General features: G+C 42.0%; 1 protein-coding gene across 3 annotated transcripts in view; it reads left to right on the top strand.

Annotated features, from left to right (window-relative positions):
• The first annotated feature begins 9,518 nt into the window (after positions 1-9,518).
• Positions 9,519-27,046, top strand: part of KMT5B (lysine methyltransferase 5B) — a 34,157-nt gene continuing 16,629 nt past the window's right edge. The window contains exons 1-3 of one of the 3 annotated variants that reach the window (XM_075712628.1): positions 9,519-9,854; positions 19,531-19,773; positions 20,610-20,757. In XM_075712628.1, coding sequence (XP_075568743.1) covers positions 19,614-19,773; positions 20,610-20,757 — 308 coding nt within the window. In that variant the 5' untranslated portion in view covers positions 9,519-9,854; positions 19,531-19,613. Of the gene's footprint in view, positions 9,855-19,527; positions 19,774-20,609; positions 20,758-22,855; positions 22,883-27,046 lie in introns of those variants that run through there. The other 2 variants (XM_075712629.1, XM_075712631.1) reach the window with 2 other exon arrangements.

The following is a 27,046-nucleotide window of genomic DNA, read 5'->3' as shown; positions in this document are numbered from 1 at the left end:
ACTTTTTAAATGCTGTCAAGTCACATAGCAAACTGTTGGGGTAGATTTCATTAACTTACAGATAGGTATAAAAAAGACGATTAAAGACAATGAACTAAGACAGGGAGACAGGAGATTAGTGAAATGTTTCACGTGCAAAACTAGCACTGCATGGAGGCGTCTGTCATCCCAGTCCTTCTCTAACCTCTAATGGCACCATTTTCAGCAGAAGAATTTTTAGTTTTCGTAATGCTTCCTCTGTAAACTGCTAGCAAATTGTTACAACTAAGTGAAAAAGCAGACAGACAGCTTTTGAGATTGACCAAGAGGAAAGTGTCTTCTGCAGAAAAACAAAGTCAGAAGAATAGGCAGGCATACCTAGAACACATTATATCCCGATTTTTTGAGTTTGTCTGATCCTATCCTTCTGTCATTAAAAGTATCAGCTCTGCTCACCAAGTTCAGAGCTTGCAATCCTGCCTCTTACATCTGCCATTTTTGCAGTTTCACACAAAGGCCAAAGTCATCAGGATGGAGCCCATAAAGGAGGAAAAAAACCCCAAAACCACTTGCTGCCAAGGCAAAGCTCAGTGCAGATGTGTTGGTAATTTCTCACTTGCTTGTATGAAAAAATGCATACAGCCCAAATTTCCATCTCTTGCCTTCCATTCAGCCCCAATGAATATCATGGTCTTTCCAAAGCTTAGAACAGAGACATCAAGCCACCTCCATATACGTCTGTGACAGTAGCCAGATGTTTCTTTCCAAACTTCAGTTCTAGACAGAGCTGAAAGGAGAGTGAGGCCATTTCCAGTGACATATTTCAATGTGTTTTACAGTCACAAGGTCAACAATTGACACCAGGTCAATTATGACAGCTCCTGAAGTAATAATAACTGAGGACAATTTATTGCATTGCTCTTTGGAGTCCAGCGATACTTTCTATCATATTTAAGGAGCGGATATTACCAAAGCTGTAATTCCATTGCACTGAAATATACATTCTTATCACAGGCACACTGAGTGAAAGCCTCAAAAGTAAGCATAGACAAATGATCTATTTTTCTTTCCACTCTGAGTAACCAAAGTAACTCATTATCTATCCCAGAGACTCTAAGCAGAACCCACCATTGCACAAACAAAATAGCCAACTGGGCATTATGACCAAAATTTTCAAAAGCGGCTAGAGACAGAGTGCCCACTTTGTGACCTTTTACAGCAATCTCTAATTACAGAAAGAGCAGAGCAACAACCTCTCTCAATCAGCGTAAGCTAGGCACTTTAAATGGCTGGTGATAGGGAAAACCAAAGGGAAAGTCACAAAAAATTCCATCTCTACACAGTGAATTTGCCTTGGACTTTCATGAACCTCTCCTGAGGCTGAGAAAATACTCTTTTAGGGCCAATGTCCTGTAAAATGGTGTGACACGCCCATCTGCAGAATTGTAAGGGTGGTAGAGCAAAGCAGATACTTTGCACCTGTAGGGTTGTATCACCAGAGAAACACCAAGATGGGTGTATGTCTTTCAACCTCAAATAAAATCAAAGTGGTTTTGTCCACATAACTGATAGCTGCTACTGTATACAAACGCCTAACGAAAATTGGCTGGCTTTTAAAGAGAATTTTTTCTGTCTTCCTTCCAACCTGGTGTCAAAGCTACCTCTGTAACATGCTAGCCTCCATCGTAACAGAGATGCAAGAAAAAAAGATGATCAATAGTTGCACATATTAAATCCCAAGCCATTTTCCTTTGTTGCAGTTGTTGATATATTATCTAGTCCAAACTTACTCCAGCTCATACTTTTTATTCTTCCCCAAAACAGATGAATGAAGATGACAAGGACAGAATTTGTTTAATTCCCCATCCTTCCCTCCCCTAAATTAACCTCTTGCATGCTTCCAAAATGTGTAATCACATGATGGAAGACAACCTTTTCCCTTTCTGAGCAAGTCATGAACACAGTAAACTCCATTTTGCTTGATGGGACTTATTTTTTGTCATTTGACAGAAATGCTCCATTTTTCTAATTTTTTTTTTTTTTTTTTTTTTTTTTTTCCCAGGAGAGGAAAAATTCTTATGCCAGCCCTGGGACATGAATTTCGAATTACAAGCACACAAATCATTCTCCTCACTGCACCATTGCTGGGTAAAGCAGCCTCTCTGGAAACAATAGCTGGAGCTTGAGGTATCCACAGGGAAAATAGAACATCATGCTTGATTTAATGCCCTTCTCATGGGATTTACTCTTGGCAAAGTGCCTGTGTGGTTTATGTCAGATGGGATACATGATTTGCATGTGGATCCAATGCTCACTGTGAGGTAACTCTTTAGTACTGATGGAGCATAAAAGGAGTGAGCATTCCATGAATTAAAAAAAAAAAATGCACCTGAGAACCACCCTCCATCAGGAGGAAACTGAAGGCGTGCCAGACTCTGGTAGGAGAGGGAGAAAGATGTATATCCACATATCTTTCCAATATAACCAAAAGCAGTGATGAGAAGAAATTATTATTAGGTTCTATAATTGGATAATGAGCAGAACAGTGTCAGTGCATGAAAATCTGCAAACAAAAACATGAAATGAACATTTTTGGGTCCTTTTTTCCCTTTTTCTGCCCTTTTGGATCATTTTAGAAACAGATACTATTTTTTCCAGGTGTGAGATAATTAATACAGGTAATATATATGGACAAATAACACCTCGATCAGCATGCTCTGCTGTAATCAGATCACTACCCATCAGAAATTTTCCATGATCCAGTACTTAAAAAAAAAAAAAAGGCCAAAAACTTTTACAGTAACAAAGCCTGCAAGGTGAAAAAATGTGTTTTTGTTCTGCCACTTGAAACAAAGCATCCCATTGCTGTTCTCATGTCTGGAGACTGTTCAGTGACAGAACTGCAAATACCATCATTTTGGATTTAGAAATCTGTAGTGGATGAATGAAATTCCTTCCTCCCTTATAACAGGTGCAGTCTAGGCAACCCAAACAGACTGCATAGCAGAGCCTGCTCCACTGCTATTTACCATGGATCTATAGATAATAAATAATATATTGTTTCTTTCGGTAGCCATTCAAGATTAGATCAGCTGTAACGATTACATCTATTTTGCCATTTAGAGGAATTAGGGGACTGAGAGCATTAGGCAGCTCACTGTTGTTTATGGAGCAAATCGTCTCAGAACTTGCAGAAATAATGCAGGAACAGGGAAAAATACTGTACATCATAACTCATTGGGACCCTGAAGCATAGCACTTGTACAGAACTAGTAGCCTTCCTTGTTGGTATGACAAAAGAAAATTAAAAATCCCTGCCGATGTAACAAATCTCTGAACAACAATGGAGCTTTGCAAAAACAGTAACAACTAGTCCCTCCAAAGCATGAAAATGATGGAGATCAATAAAACTTAAGGGTGACACTTGCCAAGCTCTCATTTTTTTTGCAAACCAACCTTCATATAAACTGGGTCGGAAGTAAGCAAGTAGACACATAGAAACAAGCAAAACAATGCAACCAACCTAACGTCAGTTTGAAAAGGAAAGAGATGGATTCAGATATAATTTGAGAGGAAATGAGGGAGCCTGTTTCAGAACTGACCTGGAAGCTGCAAATCATGCACAGACTACAGTCCAGCTGGTCATCTGCTCTATGTATATTTCCTACAAAATTAAAGGTAAGCAGGAGAGTCAAGCTTTCGGATATATGCTACTATGAATCCATAAGCAATTTTAAAATCATCCAAAGGACAGTATTTCATTCCAGAAAGCAGAAAGAAAAGGAGGAGGAAAAAAATGGCAATTTTTTCCTGTGCATTTGTGTATCTAACATAGTAGGATCCTGATGTGATTGGGCTTTGTCCATGACACTGTAAAAGCACTAACAGGCTTACTGAAATTAGTAAACTCATAATGACTTCAAAGGGCTTTGCCTCAAGGCAGTTAACAATTTCTGAAGCCTGTTTTTCTTCAAAGTCTAACCTTTGTTTTCTGTACAAATATCACCTTCCTTCTATTCATACCTCTTATGTAGAGATGGGTCACCCAGACAGGCAGACATTGGTGAAGGAAAGCAGGAGTAAAGCAGTATTTGTCTGGTATCAAAGCAGTATTCCTTGCTGAGGACCATAACTGCAGCATTCTCCCATGGACTGGTAAAATCTAACTATGAACAAACAAAACTAATCTCAGAGAAGAGAGAAGGGTGGAAGGGTTTTCACTGGAATCTAGCTGGTGTCTAAACACTCGCTGTGACTTCTGTCAAGAAATTCTGCATCTTTAGCAAAAATAATACACAGAGTTATTTGCAAGTGAATTCTGCCTGTTCCTTCCTGCTGTGCAACTCTTCATCATTTATTCCTATCTCCCTTTTCCTCTCCCTCTACAACTTGCATTACTTTTTGGAAATGTATCCCTTGTTTGACAAACAGGATTTATTATCATCCTAATCGCCTCCTATTTTTTGGGGAAGAGGGAAAAGGAATGGAAATCAGTATTATTTCATTTGCTTGCATACGCTTACATGTTAGAAGGGTGTGATAAATCTGGGGTCTGTACAGAGAAAATTTTCTCTTTTACCATGTAGGAATTTTATGGAGGAAAGGAAGGGTTTTCTCCCTGAACAGGGATAGTGTCAGGAGATGGGATAGTCTCTTCCCTGTACACCAAGAATTTTGGTTTCCAGGTGCTTTTTCTAGCCTGCTGCTTTCTTCCTAAACAGAAAAATCCAGTTATTATTAGAGATAGCCCTTATTCCTGTTTAGTACCCAGCCCTCTTCTATCTTGTTTTGGACATAGCCTAATGTGCACAGAGGCAGTGACTAAAACACTGGGTGACAGAGGCTCCTGGATCAGAAGACACTGACATTTTTTGTATTTGATGGCGGTGGTGGTGGGAACCAAAACAGGACTTATGTAAACCTCTGCATATATTGGTTAGCTTATTTTAAAAATAAAGGAAAGGGTTGCTGTTGATATGCATTAGTGGAGAAAATCTGCCTTTACTGCAGGCAGGGAGCTGAGCTTTTATACTCATCATTTCTGCACCTAGAGTCACAGAAAAGATCCCTATCATAATGAAGAAAATAAACCCCTGTATTTTATAAATAACAATCTGCAGACCCTAAGTGAATACAAGGATGTAATTCACTCCAGGATTTCTGCATCTGTTAATAAATCACTCAAGCTGCACTCTGGCAGCTTATGACATCAGCAGATCCCCTCAAGTGAATTGCAGCCATTAATTTACACAGAGGAGGCCATCCATCATCTATTATTGACCATCTGTTACTAAGGATATGTACATTTTTGATAATTAATTTATCAAAAGATTTTGACAGAAAATGTCTTTAATTTTATTCCTATGTACATCATTTGCAATGTTCAACTTTGGGTTGGTAATCGTCAGTGAAAACTGACTTGTGATATTAACCAGAGGTGATTGCACATTGATTGCAATGGTACACCTCACAGCAAGTTTAGCGAGGCACCATGGCTAGTGCTTAAGGCCATGCTCCTGCACAGATGGAAGGGATTGATCCTCTCAAAGATGTCACAGGAAGATATTTACTGACTCAGCACACAAAGGAAACAAATTCTCTGTGTGCCCATGCCAATAGAAAAGTGTCATTTGCAATATGAAACCTGTTACCCCTTTGCACTACAACATTTCTTCCCAATAGTAAAAATAATGGCCATAGAGCATCTGCTTCCTGTAAACAGAAGATAAAACATTACCATAAATGAAAGATAAAGCTCATTACACCTTATGATTTACTTCGACTCCTTCCTTGTATTTCTTTCTGTTTCCTCATGCTGCTACTTCACTGGGTGATATTGCTGGGCTCTTAAAATTGGCAGAACTGACGGTAGGGATTTGGACACAGTATTTCCAGTTTAAAATTCCAACATAAGTTATGTGTAAGTTATAGCACAAGACATGGTGTGCTTTAAAACTTTGAAGGCACGAAGGTGCCTTATAGCCTGGCAGGCCTGCTAAAGAGCCAGAACATATATGAGAACTCGGCTTTGTTATTGGCACATAAACACTCCCAGATGTCCGTTTCAGAAACGCTTACACTGGGTCTATGTAAAAGTACTGCAGGACGAAAGTAAGCAAAAAAACCCCAAATGCCTGCTTGTCTGAGTAAAACTGTCAAGCGGGTGATGGACTTTTCAGTTGTCATTATATGTTTGTAGTCCACCACAGTATTTAAGTCAGATACAAATAAGGTAAGAATGGACATACAGGGACAAAACAGCATTTGCTCAGCTAGAGCTGTATCTTTTTCAGCTTAAGCTGGATTTGGCTTCGTATCACTTGAAAGGTTTTGTTGCAGGGGTGGTTCTGAATAGGGAGGCTTAGGGCTGAGGGCTGGATTCTGATGCTGCAGCTGTGGGCAGAAGTCTGGACCGATACAAAGTTACAGAGATTGCAGTGCAGCAGCAGCTTCTACAAGTAACTCAAATCTAAATAAAGTTCAAGATTTGCTTCTTAAAAGTCATGTTTTTTACATAATCTCTCACTACATAAATATTATAATAACTACAATTTTTCAGTGAAAAATGGATGACTAAAAATGTTTGTGATATTAGGACTGTACTGTCATAGCAGATATGGGATATTGAAAATGTAAAAGCTACTACTCCCAAAGTGGGAAGACCTACAAAATCAGCAAAAAGCAAATTTTTATAGCTGTAACAATTTAGAAGTACTACTTTGGGAATTAAAGACGACTGATTCTTGCCAATGCACACTGAAATAAGCTCATCCATTGCCTGGCGTATGCTTGAAATCTTTTGGTCAGAAAGATATCAGAAAAATATCAGAAAAAAATTCTCAAGCAGAAGTCACAAAATCACCATAGATATATTGAGTAACATGTGAGTGAATGAATTTTTTACGCCTTTAAAAAATAATGCCATCATCACCATCCTTTGATAACTAATTAGAAAACAATAGAAGTTTATTATCTGAGACCTTCTGTGTTCTGGTGAGGGTTAAGCCTGATGTGGTAGTATTAATTTAGGAAGTGAAATTGATGTTGAAACTATCTATGGGCCTTTCACAATACAAAATATAATAAATTTCTGAAATCACATTTAGTTGGAGCTAGTCGCCATGTATCTGCTGGTTTCCAGAAAAAACATGGGTACTCAAAGTTGTTTAACAGTAAATTATTTCCTCAAGCATCCTATCATGATTTGACCATGGTTTGACCACCCAACTTTCTTATTTTCAAAGACAGTATTTTGTTTCATTGAATGAAAGACCTACAACGGGCAAACGCCATAATGTAGAAGAAATAACACACCCAACTGTGATCATACTGGAAACACGGCTTATTTTTTCTTTAACTTTTAGAATTGTTCCCAGAACAGCAAAGGAAATACATTTTAGATAAATGTATTCTGAAAACAATAACATCCTTTCAGAGATAGCCCAGGCTTTGTCACCGGATCACCTGCTGGAATCTATGGTGGGGATGTAAACAGGGGTTTTTGTGTGCACTACTTCAACCACATTAAGGACTCACCACCCCTTGTTGGAGGTATGGAAAATTCTTATTGCTATTAGGACTGAAGCCAGCATCTTCTAGTCTAGCGATATCTAAACTTCTGAGATGACTGCAGCCATTCCCATAAATACACAGGGCAACCTGGTGCATCTATAAAACAATATACAAATGTTGTTACTAATATTATCACAGTGTTACTGCTTGAGATTCTATTAATAGTCCATTCTGGTTTGCAGTAAATCTTTCAGAGGTTTATAATTTCACTGTAAAAGTCTGTATTAATCTGGTTTAGCAACTGGGCATGCAAAATCTCAGCTTCAGAGGCAATTTCTTGTTATTATATTGTAGTAAAATCAATTTAGCTAGCAATTTGGTTTGTTGGGACAAATGCCATTGTTTCACTTGTATAATTAAAGCAAAATTAAACACAGTTCCATGTGAAATTATATTTTATTAAACAACTTTAGCATCCTACTATGAATAAAACTGAGGATTTGGTATTTTGGGTGAGTAGCTGTTGAAAGGAAAGATGCTACATGGCAAATCACGGCAAAACGTTTCCTCTTTCACAAACGTTTACAGTTACCTTAAAATCAATGCAAATAACCTAAAAGCTTCTAGTAAATTTATAAAAATAAAACCTGTATTTGAGAACAGTCCATACTATAATCAGCATATGACAGGAAACATAAAGGGCAACACGAAATATTAAGTACATAATAAAATTTATGAACTTTGAGCATAAAAACATTTGCCTTTCAGTTTTCCAACTCCTGCAAATGTAGAAACGTTCAGCAGTTACTGCATTAGCAAGTTTTTTTTTTTTTTCCAAAAATGCATTTAATTCAGCCTGTTTCTGCTCATGGGCAGCACCACGTTCAGCACTCCCCATCTCGCAATCTCTACCCGGTCCGAGAGCAGCGAGGCCACCTTTTGTTTGATGGGGGCTTTACCGAGGCGGGTGGCCCAGGGAGCTGCTGCTGCACAGCACCCCTCCTCTAGCGGGGCGCTCGCACCCACGCCCGCCCACGAACACGCGTGGGCAGAGAACGGGCGGGCGAGCGGCCCGGCCCCGCTCCCCCCTCCGGGACTGCCCCGCTCAGCGGCCCCGGGAAGGAGGTACCGTCCCAGCCCCTCCAGGCCGCAGGGGCCATTTTTAAATGCCTCTGTCAGGCAGCGGCGGGGGAAGCAGGTGCCGGCGCCCAGGAGCTCCCTGAGGCGCTGAAGTTGCGGTCCCCGCTCCCTCGGTCGGGGCAGGGCGAACCGTCGCCTCACAGACCACAAGGCCAAGGTGGAAGAGCACCTAAACCCTCCACCGGGCCGTCGCAGAGATAAAAACACCCGCCCGCGGCTTCGCCCCCACGGCAGGGAGTCCCTCGCATTTAAAGGGCAGCTCCGGGCGGAGGGATCTCGCCTCTGTGTGAGGCGGCCGGGACTTCTTCTCTGCACACACGGCCGGGCGGCCTGACCAGCGGGGTGGCCCGAGCCCTGTTTTCTCTCAGCGAAATCCCTCCGCCACGGTGTAGCGCCGCGCTGAGAGGTCATGGGAGCTGCGGCACGCGCTGTCCCTCCTCCGCGGGCGAGGCGCGGAGACTCGTGGGCTGGCGGCCTGCCTCCGAGCCGACCGGTATGAAGCAGCAGCCGGGGGAGGAGGCAGGGAGCGGCGCACGTTGAGGGGGGGACGGACGGACGGACGGACGGAGTGTGTTTCCTTCCGCGTAGTGTATCCTTCCGCGGCGGCGGGCGCACGGCGGCTCTTGCCCGCCGTGTCCCTCCGCCAACCGGGAGCGCAGGAGCAGGCGGCGTCTCCCCGGACGGGGCGAGGAGGTCGCGCGCTTCGCCGGGAGAAAGAAGAAACTTCGGGGCACGGTGGCCGGCGCAGCGGCCCGCCTGGCTCGGCAGGCCGGCGGAAAGAGGGCTCCCCGCAGAGAAGGAAAAGGAGGAGAAAGCGGTGGTGACGGCGGCCGGTCCTCGCCGCCGCCCCGCGGGGTCTCTGCGAGGGAGCCCAGGGGACTCTTTCTCGAGGGGCTCGGCGGAGGGATCTCTAGGCGGCTTACCTCATCGCCTCCCGTCTGCACCGCTCGCCTCTCGGCGCCGCCATCTTGGATTTTAATCCGCCATTTTTTTCCACCCCCACTCGGAATTATTTTTTATCGCTATCGCTGCTTTTTCCCCCCCCCCCCCATTAATTTTCTTCCCCCCTCGCCCCTCCTTCGCTCAGTCTTCGCTTGCCCCCCCTCTACCTTCCTCCCCTTTTTTCCTTTCGCTCCTTTCCCTTTGATGATTCATTTTCCCCCAGTGGCGGCTGGGGCAGCGCCGGCGGCGGCGAGGGACCCAGCGCGGAGGGCAGCCGGGAGGTGAGTGTGTGTGTGTGTGTGTCTTTGGGGGGGGGGGGGGGGGTCGCGACTCCCGTGGGCCCTGTGAGCAGGGTGCCCCCGCGCGTGGGAGGCGCTAGGGGCAGCCTGTCAGCGGGCGGTGAGGCGGGGGCGCCCGGAGCTGTGCCCCTCAGCGCGGGGGGGGCGGCGGTGGAGCCGGGGGGGGCACGCCGTGGGGCGGGCAGCGTGTGGGAAGTGCGGCGAGGGAGGGAGAGAGGGGGGCGTGAGGAGCCGCGCCCGGTGTCCTGCCCGGGGGCTGCCCCCGCCGCGGGCGGCCGGCGTGCCCCGCCGCCTCGGGCAGGGCGAGGGCGGCTTTCGGCGGCGCTGGCAAACGGACCCCGCGCTCCAGGGCCGCTGAAGCGGGGGGACCGGCGGCCGGTCGGGGAGAGGGGCGTCTGCAGGCGGTGCCGCCTCCTCGCCGCACCGGGGGGCCGCGGCGGGGCCGGGGTCTGATGGCGGCGCCGGCGGGAGGCGAGCCCTAGGGGGCAGCACGGGGCTGGGGAGGCGGCGCCGCCCGGCCCGGCCCGGCCCGGCCGGCCCCGCGCCCCTTCCGCCGCCCGCTTCCCCCTCGGCCTGTCGCTGGGTTTTGTGCGAGTCGTTTCAGCCTAGGGAGGCGTGTGGGGGACTTGGGGAGGAAGCTGCTAGTTACTTGGCAGCGCGTGGTGCTTGCGGTGTTAAATGGCTGGTGGTGCTGACGGCACGGCTTTCCTCCGTGTGAGCCGTCATAGGAGTTTTAACCCGTGTTTGTACGGCTTGGTGTTTATTACGGTCTGTTTTGAGCGACCATTCCGGGCTCAGAGCTTGCTGCGGTTAGATCGAAACGCCTGATAGCTTGGCATTTTTTTGTGATTTTTTTTCGTTGGGGAATATATGCTTTTAAGGAAGGGGTAAAGCACATCTTTGTCCAGCATCTACATCTGAAACTTTAAAGTCAAATTGTGTTCAACACGTTACTTTCTGAGAAAGTAAAGATGGGATGAGAGAGAGTACGTGGGGTTTTGTTGAGTTGTGTCACAGGCGGTATGAGAATCATAAGTATGTAACTTGGTGTAGTTTTCTGGTGGGTTGAATTCAGTGCAGGGCGACACGCGAGGTGGCCATCTGATGAGAGTGTTTAATAGTGTAACTATAAAAATATAGTGGGAGGTTTTAATCACTGAGGTTAAAATGTATTCTAGAATAAGGTCACACAGAGTCATGTCCAATTTCCATAATCTGGTCACTATAGCTATGGATGCATCCTCTTCTGTTTTCATTAAAAATTAAAAATGAACTTTTGTCTTGAATTCTTTAGGCCTTCTTCCTTGCAAGTAACACTGTATGAGGAAATCAAGACTGACTTGATTGACAAATGGGTTTTATTTGTTTATCATGCTATTTTGTTATTAGAGCTAGATAGACACATACAAAGATCTCTGCTTTGTACCCATTTGAGTTCACAAACTGCAAAGTAAGACTTATTTAAAATAATTACTTGGTGCATTGCATATTAAATGAATAAGTGGCATGATGTATTTTTGTATACTCAGGAACAGGACTGAACAGGGCTCTTGAATACTTGTTTTGCTCTGTTAGCACTATCCTACTGCAGGACTACAATTCCTACTATTCTTTTCACTTCAAACATTGTGCTTTAATGCAATAGACAGTTGCCCAAATTAACATAGGAAGTGTAAGGTATGATACTTCTGTGCTAAACAGTGAATCCAGAGCTGTGGTTTGAGAATGCAAAGCATTTGGGAGCAGGCCCAGCTGAAGGGTTCCTGATCGTTTCCGTGACCTTGTTCCCCCATGCTCCCGTAACATCCTCTTGTATCTTGGTTCAAACCACCAAGGTTCAGACTTTTCTGGTGACTCCCCTGATTTGGTCGCTGCTTGGCTCTGCAGTTGTTTTGCTGGCACAGAGGGAGAACGCCATGGAAGTGGGGGCACAAGCAGGTGAGGGGACAGCAGGATTACTTGGGGTGTTACACTGGTTTGAAGTCTTCATTGAACTGTAGCGCTGTTTGTGCCAGCCATGGTGGGGCTGCCCTGGACTGTTAGGTTCAGCTGAACCTGTGTAAGTCACGTAGTTACACTGTTACAACAGCTGACACTTTTCCTTCCCTTTTTAGTGGTCCTGCTGCTGCTCCTCTAGTACTGCATCCTCTCTTGCTCTAGTGCCCACTGGATCCTTGCTAAACCTGCTCATTAAACCAGCAGAAAATTACCTGCTCTCCCCTGTGCTGGGTTAATGAGGTTAAACTGAGTTACGGAGAGGTCCACTGAGCTCCAGAATTGGTGGGAGTGTTTGTGTGAATTGGCAAGGGGGAGGAAGGAGGTTCTCCCTCTCTGAGCAGCAGTGAGCTTTTGGATTGTCTCTGTGAAAGTCTCCTGAACACCGGAGTTGCTGCAGTGAGTTGGGGGGGGATCATGAAGCTTTTAGGGTGCTTTGCTCAGCCAGTTATTCAGCTTTACCCTGAGAGGGCACCTAGTGGAGGGAGGGGGGGCGGAAGGAGAAGGGGCAGGAGCTGCTGAAACACTTCTGTATGTGCATTCCCTCTCTGCCACTCACTTGTAGTGGTACGCTGTTGCTTTTGTGCCTGCGTTGTACTTGGATTAGTATCCAAACTGCCACACAAAAGTCATGTGGCTGCAAAAGAACTGGCACATGAGAAAGTGGGAAGAACAGACTGACCTATTAGTGGGGGATTGAAGCCTGGGTTTGGGTCAGTTTTGGATCCATGTGTGCTCTCACAGGCCTGCATCTTGGGGCTGCAGTTCTGCAACAGTTTGAACTGACCTGAGTCAGTTTTTGACACAGTCTTACAGCCTCCCATGTGTCACTTGTGCCATGTCCAGTTTTGCACTGAGTTTATTCTGAGAACTAACTAGCTGAAAAGAAACACTCAAACCCCATTTTTTTTTTTCCTTCTTTTTCCTGGTGATTTAATTTACAGAACCAGTTCATCCCAGGGGCAAAGTCAAAAGTGGGTGTGAAATCAGGTGGCTAAAATAAGCTTCTGCAGGGGTGGGACTGAAGTAGTCCTTCATAGGTAGGTTTTATCCTGTTGAGGAATTGCAACCTCAACTCCAGAATCTTTGAAGTCCTGTGGGACTCTCAAATATCTTCTTTTTTGTCACCTTCTGTAGTTGCAAAGACCTCTGTTCCATGCCTGGTTTTGCTGTGTTTTAGTAGCATCAATAATAATTTGTGATGTAACATATAACATTAAGTTCCTGTTTAAAGTCACACTGTGCATTGGCTTCACACCCTTTGTGAGCCAGAAGCATTCTGTGCCTCCCTTTCCTCTCTGGCTTAATGGTATTTGTCTGAGCTGTCAAAACCAGTAACCGAATTAAGTTTTGAGGCTGTTTAGAATGACTCCTTAAAGCTATGCAGGTTTTTATTCAGCTTTGATTTTGCTCAGTGTCCTTTGTATTCTTAGAAACTTGAACACCTTTTACGAGTGGGTGGGGGGTTTTTATTACCCAGATGGCATGACTGTAGTGAAATCCTGTATGGCCTGATGGTTCTATAGAAAAACTGGTTCCATAGTTTTGCTTTGCTTCCCAAATTCAAAGGTCTATATTTTTTTTTAGAGCTATCAGTAATGAAACATATTTTTTCCTCTTGATACCATTGATTTGTCCAGAAGAGCTGAGGCTGTGGTCATTGGGTCTTCTTTGGTTTTGTGTCCTATATTTGCTTTAGGCCACTATCTTGTTGAGGAAGACTTTTGGCAGCTATAGTTAATTTAAAAAAAAAAAAAAAAAAAAAAAAAAAAACCAAACCAAACCTGGTTTAGATGTTTGAATTCTTAAAAATAAAAAAAAAATCAAGAAACCATATTTTAGAAGGAGGGCCTTTGTACTGGAGGAGGCCTGTGTACTGGAGACCATGGGAAAGAGGAGGATGACCCTGCTTGTTAGGAAATCTCCTAATCCTAGTGTCTTTGCCTGTGCCCTGGAGAGGGATGAACAAAATCATAGAATCATTTAGATTGGAAAAGACCCTTAAGATCATCCAGCCCAACCATTAACCTAACATTACCAAGTCCACCACTAAACCAATTAAGGGTAGAGTAGCAATTTCATGTTTCCTGGCTTGGTGGCTGGATTATTTTTAATGAAAGTAAAAACTAGGAGTCATTAAGGTTGGAAAGGACCTCTAAGATCATCAACCCAACACCACCATGCCCACTAAACCATGTCCCAAAGTGCCATGTCTACCCGTTTTTTGAACGCTTCCAGGGATGGTGACTCCACCATCTCTCTGGGCAGCCTGTTCCAATGCTTGACTACCCCTTCCATGAAGAAATTCTTCCTAATATCCAACCTAAACCTCCCCTGACGCAACTTGAGTCCATTTCCTCTCATCCTATCGCTAACTACTTGGGAGAAGAGACCAACACCCACCTCACTACAGCCTCCTTTCAGGCAGTTGGAGAGAGCAATAAGGTCTCCCCTCAGCCTCCTCTTCTCCAGGCTAAACAACCCCAGTTCCCTCAGCCGCCCCTCATAAGGCCTGTGCTCCAGACCCTTCACCAGCTTCATTGCCCTTTTCTGAACATGCTCCAGCACCTCAATGTCTTTCTTGTAGTGAGGGGCCCAAAACTGGACACAGTATTCCAGGTGCGGCCTCACCAGTGCCGAGTACAGGGGGACAATCACTTCTCTAGTCCTGCTGGCCATGCTATTCCTGATACAAGCCAGGATGCTGTTGGCCTTCTTGGCCACCTGAGCACACTGCTGGCTCATGTTCAGCCGGCTGTCAACCAACACCCCCAAGTCCTTTTCTGCTGGACAGGTTTCCAGCCACTCTTCCCCAAGCCTGTAGCATTGCATGGGGTTGTTGTGACCCAAGTGCAGGACCCAGCACTTGGCCTTGTTGAACCTCATACAGTTGGCCTCGGCCCATCAGTCCAGCCTGTCCAGGTCCCTCTGCAGGGCCATCCTACCCTCGAGCAGATCGACACTCCCACCCAGTTTGGTGTCATCTGCAAACTTACTGATGGCGCATTAAATCCCCTCATCCAGATAGTTGATAAAGATGTTAAACAAGACTGGCCCCAAAACTGAGCCCTGGGGAACACTGCTCGTGATCAGTTGCCTTTTGGACTTAACTCCATTCACCACAACTCTCTGGGCTCGGCCACTCAGCCAGTTTTTTATCCAGCGAAGAGTATGCCCATCCAAATCCACTGCCTCTGTTTAGAAGCAGCCCTGTCCTTTAAATAATAAATATTTATATGCAAAAACTGTGTTATGGAAGACTAAAATAAATGATACTTGAATTTCTTATGGTTACCAATGTATGTGTGTCCTGGTTTCGGCTGGGATAGAGTTAATTTTCTTCCTAGTAGCTGGCATAGTGCTGTGTTCTGGATTTAGTTTGAGAATAATGTTGATAACACAGTGATGTTTTAGTTGTTGCTAAGTACTGCTTATGCTAGTCACGGACTTTTCAGCTTCCCATGCTCTGCCAGGTACACAAGAAACTGGGAGGGGGCACAGCCAGAATAGTTGATCCAAACTGACCAAAGGGCTATTCCATACCATATGATGTCATGCTCAGTATATAAACTGGGGGGGGGTTGGCCGGGGGGGCAGCGATTGCTGCTTGGGAACTGTCTGGGTATCGGTCGGCGCGTGGTGAGCAATTGCATTGTGCCATCATTTGCTTTGTATATTATTATTATTATTATCATTACTATACTTTTTATTTCAATTATTAAACTGTTCTTATCTCAACACAGGAGTTTTTCTCGCTCTTACTCCTCCAATTCTCTTCCCCCATCCCATCAGGGCAGGCGGAGTGAGCGGGCGGCTGCGTGGTGCTTAGTTGCTGGCTTGGGCTAAACCACGACAATGTGTTTGTATGGTTTAGGGTTTTATCAATTTGATTTTGTGCAGCTTTTTTTCCTGCTTGCAACAAGACTTTTCTTAATTGATAGATTTCCCACATGAGAGCCCAAAACCTGTGAGGCTCATCTGAGCTTTTGAGATCCATTTTAAGAGCCACAGAATTTCTTTACTCAAATTCATAGGGATTTCCTATAATTTCCAGTATAAAAGGACTAAGGATTTTTATATGTGATATAAATCTGAATGGTACTGTTCAATCAGTTTGGTAAACGCTTCTGGATAAATCTGGCTTTCTGAGTATCTTATGCAATGACAACATTAATTGTGCTTCAGTTGACGGTGTTTCCAAATGTTACTGAAATGCGAATAATGCTCAGAAAATGTGTTAATAGGTTTAATAAATTTAGAATCAGGTAAATGAAACTTGAGTTTTCATTTTTGAGAAATGAAACTGTTTTGAGAAATTTTGAGAAATTACTGTTGCAATGAAATGCTAAATTCCTTGATGAGATGTGCCAAATGCTGTATTTTGACGTTTGAGGAAATGTGCCTATAAAACTACTGTAATAGAATTTTAAAAGGCGGTATAATTACAACGAGTAGCAGTATAATTAATAAAGGATTAAAACAGCAATGTGGACATTTGCATTGAAATAAAAAAGGTCCCTTGGAAGCTGTCATTGTGTTGGTAAACTTAACAGTATAGATAAACCCAAAGACATAAGTGATCCATGCATGGTGTTATATTATTTGATGGCGGAGCCCTTTAGCAGGAATTTCTAAGTATATGGAGGTATAAGTATATTCCAGGTTTTTTTCTTTAATAGGAAGATGGTGTTCATCTCTTCCTTTTCTCCCTCCCTTCCTAAATGACTTGTCAGCATCAGTCTGTAGAAAGTATTGAGAGCAAATCACACCTGAAGATGTATTAAAGATCATATGTTGGTGATGAGTGGGGCATCTCTTGCTCTGTTTTAGGTTATCTGTTGGCATTAGGAGCTACGATATTCACTGGGAAAGGAATCCTGTCCGTTGATTCTGGCTTTTGATACCATCTCTTGAAAGTAGTGTTTGTGTATTGGGAGAAGGAATAGAGGCTGAAGAAGCACACTTGGAAAATAAAAGGCAGTAGTAGATGGAGACAAAGGTTTTCTTGCTCATTAGGCTGCTAGGCTCAAATAAATAATGATTTTTCACAAGAATGTTTGCTAGGCTTCGCTAATTGACTTTTGATTTTGCTTGGGGAGAACTTCTGTTGTCATCTGTATCAATATATTTTGCAGCAAACCCAAGTATTTTTCCTAATGCTTAGTATGGTTTGAGTATTCTTCTGTGGCCACATTCCTTCTTACCTTTGCTATCATACTTTCCTTGTCATTACTGTATTAGTTGGGCAGAAGTGTCTTAGCACAGATAATACTCACCCTCTGCAAACTGGACTTGTTTCCTTCTTTGTGCAGGGTATGCCTTTTTACAGCTGAAAATGTAGCTACCATACCTGTTAGTTGTCAGAAACACTACCGTATTGAATATTTTTCCTCCAGATTGTTGCATACCAGTATTCATCTACAACTGGACTCCATTTACCTGTACTGCTCTTGAACTGTAGCACGCCACAGACTATAGTTCAGTCCTGGTTTACAGAGAGACCAAGACTGAATTTAGTGGAAGACTTTAATGTGGTTGCTGTTTTAATGCTCTTTATTACCACTGTTACAAAAATGGGGAACAGGGTTTAGGGTATATAGAGCTGTAAAATGAATTGATTGAGAAGCAGAAAAAAGGGAAGTTTAAGAGTGTGTTTGTCACTGTTTACATGATAGTGCAGATCTTCACAGGGTACCTGTCTTCTGAAAGAAGTTCAGGTGGGATGTTTAACAAGAAAGTTTGGGGGTTTTGTTTTGGGTTTTTCCCTTTTTAAATGTATGTTATCAGGCAAGCTCTATGAAGAAAAAAAAAAAAAGCCTAGTGTTGTCTACTACAAGTTTAGCTGCAAGATTTCCAAGGGTTTTTTTTTGAGATACTGTGTAAAAATATCTGGTTCTATGTATAGCTAAATGGGGTTCCCCCTAGCAAATTATAAGTCTGGTTTGTTTTCTGAAGGCTGTATCTGGTAACTTCCTAAAGAATTTTGTCAGTATGCAGGGCAACTTTTGCATTCTGGTATCAAACTGTTCTGTTTCAGCTCTGTTAAAGAGCTATGTTAAAGCTTGCTGGTCCAGTAAAATAATATTTAAACTTTTTTTTTTTTTTTTTTTTGAACCTTGAGGTCAAAGCCAATCCCTTCTATCACTGGCAGCAAGAAAATTCCATGTCCACTGAAATCCTCTCAATTATTTTTCTTTATATTGAGGCAGAGTTCAGCCAGCTTTTCCTCAGTATGATTCTGTTACACATTGCTGATAATCTTACTATCCTTCTGTGACAATTTGTAAAAGGTTCTAAAACCTGTAGATTTCTGGATGATAGTTCTAGTAAGATGTTTTGAGCCAATACATCTGTTAAGTCATTTGTCTCTACTGTTTTTCTCTAATACCTCAATCTTCTGAATCTTTGTAAATAACTTAGTTACTAATCATCTGGCTATAAATATTTCCATGGCTTTAAGTAGCTGGATCACATAGGTGTCTAACAGAAATCCAGTATTTTGCTACTCTTAATGGATTAAAACCAGAATTTCTACAAAAGACACTATTTCAAAACATTCTGTTAGTTTGTTGCGAATTTCTTCCACCAGATTGAAATGCCTGTTACATGATGCCTGTTATCTGCTGTGAGCAGACCATTAACACTCTTTTTTTTTAATAACAGTAAAAAGAAAGGGCACAGTTTATTTCTTTGAGGAAGCAGTAGGGAGGAGGATGAACTAAAACCAAGTAAATGAATTACTAATGCATAAATGCAATTGTAAAATAATTGTGTAAATCCGTGTCAGATTTTTTTCCTGCAAGTTATACAGACAGACACAACGGGTACAAAAGCATTAGTAGCTTTCTTATGATTATTTTTGCAAAAGGCATCGAGACTGAAGACAAAAACTAGGATGTGCTTTGCTGGCCATTTGTGTACTGTAAAATTTCAGCTCTATTTGTGACCATACTACTGGCCCATTGAGCCAGATGTGTTGTGACTGTTTTTTTGTTACAAAGAACAGTAAAAATAGTAGCCTGGGTCCTCTAGATCATCATTGAGGGTTTTTTGAACTCTGATTTTTAAATAATAATAATTTTAAATAATATCTTTTCTCCACCCCAATTCCAAAAATGTTGTCAGTTTTCTGGTTGGGTTTTTGTTGTTTTTTTATCTGTGTTCCTCTTTTAGTTCTTGGAGGATGTTTGTATAATATCATTCTTTGCTGTAGAGTTCCAAACAAGTTACAGATTTTATTTATTAGGAAATATGATCTTAATTGGGTGTGTATTTGAAAATACTCCATTTTTGGAGTCACATAGCTGTGTGTGTATTTGTCCATGTGTATGTATGCCTATATAAATACGTAGGTATATATGTGTGTATAGTCCAGCTCAATTTTAAGACTTGAGTCATGTGTAGCTATTTATCAGCTTTAGAATTCTGTCTTTGCTTCCAGATGTGGTTGTAAGTTGTAGGACAATACTTCACCTGTGGATATCTGTATTTGTAACAGTTCCCTGTACTAGTGCTAATGAACTGCTTTTCTTTCTTCCTAATGCAAATGCAGATCACCATCTTCCCCTACCCCCCTTTCTGTTTTTTCTTTTTGTTAAAATCTCTGTCTTGGAAACAGTTTCCCCAGTAAGTTCTAATCATGTTTATGTTTTGCTTCCAGTAGGAATTGGAACTGAAATTATTCATCCACTTCTCCAAGCCTTTTGAAAAGTGACTAAATGCAACTGAGTCAGATTGTCTGTGGGAATGAAGTGGCTGGGAGAATCCAAGAACATGGTCGTGAATGGCAGGAGAAGTGGAAGCAAGTCATCTAATGACCACGCACAGAATCAGACCAAATTGCAGCATGCAGGAAAAGAGAATCCGAAGACAGGCAAAAATGGAGTTGAGAGAAGATCAAGCAGATGTATGTTTATGTGGCTTAGTGCTGTATGTGATTCATCTATCAATTTGCAAGTCAGGCTTCTGTCTTGTCTTAATTCATGAAGGAGGTCTGCATTTAGTGTGTAGCTATCATCAGAAGTATTAATTATGTTTGTATTTGTTGGATGCGTTAACTCCAGGAATATAGATCTCTTCAGTTTAAAAGTTAAGTAAGAATAACTGGATGTAAATTAATTTTGAACTGGTGTAAGTATAAAACATGATTGGCACTAAGTGAGAACTAGTGTGATTGGAAATGGATAACACATAATTTGAATTACTAGCCCAACTTTTAGTGAATGCACATGTAGAAGTAAACTCCATTTTGAATGAAGTCACATATATCAATAGTCATTATGAAACGGTTATAAGGAATGTGGATTTTTATTTTTGCTGTTAGTCTGGAATGAGGGACTAAATACAAATTCAGAGTAAGTCCTTTATTCAGATTTTGGGAAGATCAGGTTGGAAATTTTTGTGGCTTCGTCATGTTTATAGGTCAGAAATTTTAGAGGCAGGCATGACCGAACTGTGTAGTCTGGAAAGATGCTTGTAGTTGGGGAGTGGAAGAGAGAAGGAAACCAAAATTAATGAAAGACACCCATAAAATGTATTCTAAAATACTTTCTCCATTGGCTGCTACATAAATAAACAAAAACAAGAGTGAAAAATTAAATGTGCTCCTGCTTCTTCAGATTTTATCGTCTTTCTTAATTGTTCTATATTTTTTGTCTCCAATGTGTGCTGGCTGTCCCTGAGCACACCTGGGCTTTATAACATTCCTTAAATTATATCTAATTTATGCTCTCTTATTTGCAGGTAGCGGTGCTTCAGGATTTGAGGGTCAAAGTCGTTATGTGCCTTCCTCTGGAATGTCTGCCAAGGAACTGTGTGAAAACGATGACCTAGCAACTAGTTTGGTTCTTGATCCCTATTTAGGTTTTCAGACACACAAAATGAATACTAGGTAACTTGTCTTTATTTTTCTAGAAAAGAATTGATCATCTTAGTTGATGTAGTCAGAACAAAACTGTGGAATTTCTTGCATGTTTACAAAAGTCTGAAAAAGTAGCACTTTGTGAGTAGCTTCTGCCTTTAAAATAGTGTTGCATGTGAGACTGGAACTCGGAGCTCTGTAGCAGCGTGCGTTTGTAACGCTGTCATAGGTCTTTCTATTAGCCCTTGTCTGTTTATGCTGTAGAACAGGTTGTTAATGGACACTGTTTCCTAGCTTAAACAGTTAACTAATCATAAGTTTTAAACCATTAGCCATTTGAAATATTTCAAAGACAGAAATTAGTGTTTGGGGACTTTTCTGTTTCTTTCATGTGCCTGGGTGCTTCCCCTGCCCCCACCCCCGGCCCCCCTTACTTTTACAACATCACAAGAAAGATGGCAGTTCCTGAGCACTTCAGTGTTGGTGCCACTTGGTCTTAAGTTCTTGCAGACCCACACTGGAGGAATGCTACTCAAGCATGTCTGTATGTATAAAATAATGTGTACACTGGGAACTTGCTTACCAGAATTGCACATACTTTTGCACTGTTGTGGACCTGTCTGAGTGCTTCTGGTCTAAATCCAGTGTGGTCTTAAGGGTTTAGTTGTTGCATGCTTCTTCCTGTTTTACAGACATACCACTGATGATAAGTGTATTCTATAGATATCTATTAAGCTTTTGTTTGCATACAAGATCTGCATTGCTAGCTTAATGGAGAAGCTATATATAAATGATAAGTTTCTAATGACAGGAACTGTGTGCTTATTATTGTACAATAATAAGAGCTGGGGTTTCCAGGTAGCACATCATGGGAAACAGGCTGCTCAACCCTTCAAACTGTTGCTATTTTTAAAAAATAAGTTTACATGTGCAGCACAGTTGCATAACCAGAGTATCAGTTAAGTAGATTTTTGTATGTATGTAACAAGCTGATTGCTTCAAAAATGACTGCTAGATTAATTGGTGTTGTCACGTAACATAAATGGTTGCTGGTATGAGTTGCACATGAAATTGCAGCAGTGTAATCCTAGTAACTGTAAAGACTTACTACAAAGAATTTCTTCTTTTTTGCTGGAGAGTGCAACATCCATCTTTAAGAGGAGCGCTTGAGTTCTTCCTGTTCCCTCCATGCTCCTGGTTACAATAGCACATTGTGCCCAAAACAGTGTATAGGTAGATACTATTACAGTTCAGTTCGGAGTCTCTTTGTATTGCCAGCAGTTAATTGAGCTAAATATATATGCTCAAAAGACTTTTTTGTTTTGTTGCATGAATGGTAGTCTACAGGTTATGCACAGGTAGCTAATTCTTAGGCTTTTTATTAAGGAAATGATGTATTCATTTTTTAATAGTTGGAGGAGCTACTTTCAGAAATGTTTTTTTTTTATGCTGATGTTTTCAACACCTAAAATACTTTTTTTAATTACTAAGTTGAATCAAAAGACTACATAAAGGCTATCATCATGTATTTCTTCCTTTCTTAGAGTTGGAGAACAGTTACAGGCAGTCTTCAAGGACAATAGTTAATAATCTTGGAGCAGTATGGGAAATACTTAGGTGAGGCTTACAACTTCTGCTAGAAACACATCATCTTGCCTCTTTCATAATGTCCTATTGAGAGAGTTTCTATTGTTGCAATGAATTAAAATAAAGGCATCAGCATAGTTCTTGTTTATCTTTTTGGTACAGTGATGACATCTGCTTGTTATTGTAGCTTAGACCATCTTTCTTCCATGTAGTAAGCTATAGTTTTTCGAGAGCTCCTGAGATTTGTTGTTGTTGTATGGCTTTGAGGGAAGGCAGGGGGAAAGCAAACATGAAAAGACTAGACTGTTTTCAAAATACCAGGTGCCAGGACCCAAATACATGATTGTAGTAGAAATTAAGATTTAGAGCTAATGTTTGGGTATCTTCTGCTTCAGTATGATGAAGTCATATTAGTTACATAGTTCGTGTATTGAGGTGCGCTTAAAATAAAACAGCTGTTTATGATGGCAAGCAAATATTTCCTGTTCCCTTGTTCTGATTTGTTTGAAGACATGCTGTGGAAGTGACTGTGCCAGCATTCTGCTTTGCTGTTGGAAACACATAAGAGGTTTGTATTTTGCAACTAGGAACCCAGCGTAAGTTGATGACCACTTACTGAAGTGGTACTTTACCTTACCTCTGGAAGCCAAGACTGTATTTTTGTATGTATAAGAGTCTTCTATATAAGCACTTTCTGTACTTCATTCATTCCTTTTGTTCAAGAGTTCGTAAAGACCTTTTGTTTTGCTCAGAGTGTATTGATTAGAGGAAAAAAACCCTCATTCTACTAAAATATGTAGAGTATTGGTGGAACATCTTTGTTTTCCATCTTTTTTTATACTGAATTAGTGATCTTATGGTAGAGTGGCAATAAGAACATCATTGTTATTTTCCTTTTTTTTTCCTCTGGGGGCCATAAAAATAAAGTCCTGCAATTCCTGAATGCCCTCCATCTTGGGAATTGGGCTATTAGCTCTGTAAGCTGTCAAGGGTAGATGGCCCTGCAGAGGGACCTGGACAGGCTGGACTGATGGGCCGAGGCCAACTGTATGAGGTTCAACAAAGCCAAGTGCCAGGTCCTGCACTTGGGTCACAACAACCCCATGCAATGCTACAGGCTTGGGGAAGAGTGGCTGGAAAGCTGTCCAGCAGAAAAGGACTTGGGGGTGTTGGTTGACAGCCGGCTGAACATGAGCCAGCAGTGTGCTCAGGTGGCCAAGAAGGCCAACAGCATCCTGGCTTGTATCAGGAATAGCATGGCCAGCAGGACTAGAGAAGTGATTGTCCCCCTGTACTCGGCACTGGTGAGGCCGCACCTGGAATACTGTGTCCAGTTTTGGGCCCCTCACTACAAGAAAGACATTGAGGTGCTGGAGCATGTTCAGAAAAGGGCAATGAAGCTGGTGAAGGGTCTGGAGCACAGGCCTTATGAGGGGCGGCTGAGGGAACTGGGGTTGTTTAGCCTGGAGAAGAGGAGGCTGAGGGGAGACCTTATTGCTCTCTCCAACTGCCTGAAAGGAGGCTGTAGTGAGGTGGGTGTTGGTCTCTTCTCCCAAGTAGTTAGCGATAGGATGAGAGGAAATGGACTCAAGTTGCGTCAGGGGAGGTTTAGGTTGGATATTAGGAAGAATTTCTTCATGGAAGGGGTAATCAAGCATTGGAACAGGCTGCCCAGAGAGGTGGTGGAGTCACCATCCCTGGAAGCGTTCAAAAAACAGGTAGACCTGGCACTTTGGGACATGGTTTAGTGGGCATGGTGGTGTTGGGTTGATGGTTGGACTGATGATCTTAGAGATCCTTTCCAACCTTAATGACTCCTAGTTTTTACTTTCATTAAAAAATAATCCAGCCACCAAGCCAGGAAACATGAAATTGCTACTCTACCCTTAATTGGTTTAGTGGTGGACTTGGTAATGTTAGGTTAATGGTTGGGCTGGATGATCTTAAGGGTCTTTTCCAACCTAAACAATTCTATATGATTCTAAGTTAGTAATGTCTGAAAGAGCTGAAGACTAGTTCTCAGAAGGACACAATCAGATCCCACAATGAGTTTGTCCCGTGTTCCTCTGGAATATCTTCTTGTCACCAGGGGTTTGATGGACGGCATAAAATGTAGCTCTAGAAATGTCTTCAGTGGCTTTACCCAAAAGTAACTTTTTTTCATCCTTTTAGATTTCTAAGAGAAAGCTTGTTTTCAGAGCTTCTGGCCCTCTTTACAGGCCTTGTCCTTTCATGAAATTGGTAGCTTTTATCTCGACAAAATGGCAGGCTAGCAGTTAATAATAAAAAAAAAATGTTAGGAAGTATAATCTTGTCAAGTATAGCTGTTCTAAGAGGTTTTGTTGCTTCTTGTACAAATCCTGTTATATCTGACCCTCTTTCTTTTTTTTTTTTTTTTTTTTTTTTTTTTTTTTTTTTTTTGGGACAAAGGCTATCCTGGCTGTAAGATTTACTTAGTCATGCGTGCCTGTCCTTTTTGTAAAAACAAAACTGATTTTGCAAGCTGTTACTTCTTAGGTTGAAGGTTGTCTAGAGATTAAAACTGATGCTTGTAAAAAGTTAAGTGAATTCTTGCTTATCTTAGCATCTCTTATTTTCAGATGCTTTTCCCTAGGCTGAGCGCAGAATCTTGAAGTTGCATGCCTTAATGGCTAATCCACTCCTTACTGTCTTGCACACAAGTGTGTTAGTACTTAAATCTTAAGCCAGACTCCTGATCAGACTGCTGTTACCAGTCACTGTTGTTTCCTGGTTGCCTAAAGCACCAGCATCATGCTAGGGAATACTGAGAGCAGTTCCAATGTCTTTTTGAGTAAGTAAGTGATTTAGGAAGTCAAATGCATTGTAGTCTGTTTTAGGAGAATCTAGGAGTGTTTCCTAATGCTGTATTGCTGCTTTCAGTGAAGTTACAAACTGGTGTATGGTGTGGGTGGTTTTATCTGATAATGTGAGACTAAAGAACCAAGCTTTAAGAATTTCCATGTTTTCCATGCAAACATGAAGTGTTTTGGGGATGATGTACAGGAAGCTGCTTTCTCTCACGCTGCACCAAGAGCAATTGGTGGCCTTGGGTGTAAACTGTCAGTCATTCCTGAACTTGACAGGGTACGTCACTCTTTGTCCCTTAGTGTCACCATTGAGCAATAAAGACAGAAAAGGCAAAGCAGTTCCATATCACTTGTATTCATGGGTCTGCACTGAATCTCTTCTGTGTTGCTTAGCTCATTTCAATATAATAATTAAAGGGCTGTGTATTCATCTCAAACATGGTTTGGAGGTAGAACAAGTCATGTGGCTTCTGCTAAATAAGATTGTGTGGTGATACAGTTCAGCTTCACTGTTGTGGTGCTATGGAGATACCATATTAGAGGTACACAGCTCTTATGTAGTGACACCCTGTTTCAAAATGAAGCTTTTATATTCTTCAGACCTCAGTGTCTGTGTACTTGCCAAGATGATTTTGTTTGACTTTTGTGTAAAATCTGCTTTCACCATTTTTTTTTAATTTTTGCTGATTACTGAATTAAATCCTTCAGCTTGCTCCTGGTTGTCTGTCTTCACACAGTGATTATATTGGAACTAACTGTCTTGCTGCTGATGAATGTTTTGGATTTAAAAAAAAAAAAAATCACAACCAAACCCCACCCTGCCACCCCACAACCAACCAAACCACCCTACTCTTACACAGTTTTTCTAGTTGCACCTTTAACTTCGATGAAAAGTGTGTCTCCAAAAGATGGAGTGGCTTGCATCCAGTAGTCATGGTAACTGCTAAGTTAAATTTACCATGTGGAGTGTCAGCACAGGAATGAAGGAAAGTGTTGGGGTTTTTTTTGTTCCCTATACTTATTTTAAAAAAGCATTTATTTGCTAACGATACTAAGGAGAATGAAATTATGTGGCTGTTAGAGTTTTCTTCTGTTCTAGGCTGTATTGGGAGTTTTGAGCACACTGGTGCATGTATAGTTTCAGTTCAAGAGGTTTAAGTAATGTGGATTACTTTCTTGATTAAAAATGCCGTTTTGAACTTTGGCCTTTAAAGAATGTGATTCTTTTTTCCAGATAACGACACTGGAGATTAAACACACAAGTTGATTTTTTTTATAACTAGCTTTTAATTAAGATACTCATTCTACAGGGTGTGTGGTGGGGGGAGGGAAGCCAAAATGTATGTTAACTAAAGAAATTGTTTCCGCTTATAATAAGTAGATGATTTTCAACTTTTGTTGTGCTGTCTTGAATGCTTAACAACCTTGCAGTTTTAGCTTTTGTGCTGAATATCTGGTTTTAGATGAACAGTAACTTGCTGTCTTTCCATAGCCACTTAAATAGAAATATCCAGACAAAGTGCCTGTTGTTAAGAGGCTAATGGGATGGTACGTTTTGATAAATTCACTCTTCTTGATGTTCCCTAGTCAGAAGTTAAGAAATAGGTTTAGAAGTATAGCTCTTTATCACACACTGGTACGTTATGTGGAGTTCCGTACCGGATCTCTTGCAGGATCAGTTTATCCTTTTTGTTCAAACTCACTGCTCTCAGTGACTGAGACTGAGCAAGGTACTGTGCTTCTGAACTTACCAGAAACTCTCCTTTAACTTCCTTTATAGGCAAGCATCTCACTGACCTTTGGCTTTATACCTTGGAGTTTCAAGATTCTTTAAGTATTCCCGAGGTAAGAGAAACTTGAGAGAGAGAAAGAGCTTTGCTTCCCTAAGCCATTTTCCTATGTCT

The sequence above is a fragment of the Pelecanus crispus genome, chromosome 6 (genome assembly GCF_030463565.1).
Source record: "Pelecanus crispus isolate bPelCri1 chromosome 6, bPelCri1.pri, whole genome shotgun sequence".
NCBI classification, from domain to species: Eukaryota; Metazoa; Chordata; class Aves; order Pelecaniformes; family Pelecanidae; genus Pelecanus; species Pelecanus crispus.
This window is presented reverse-complemented; position numbering and strand designations above follow the sequence as displayed.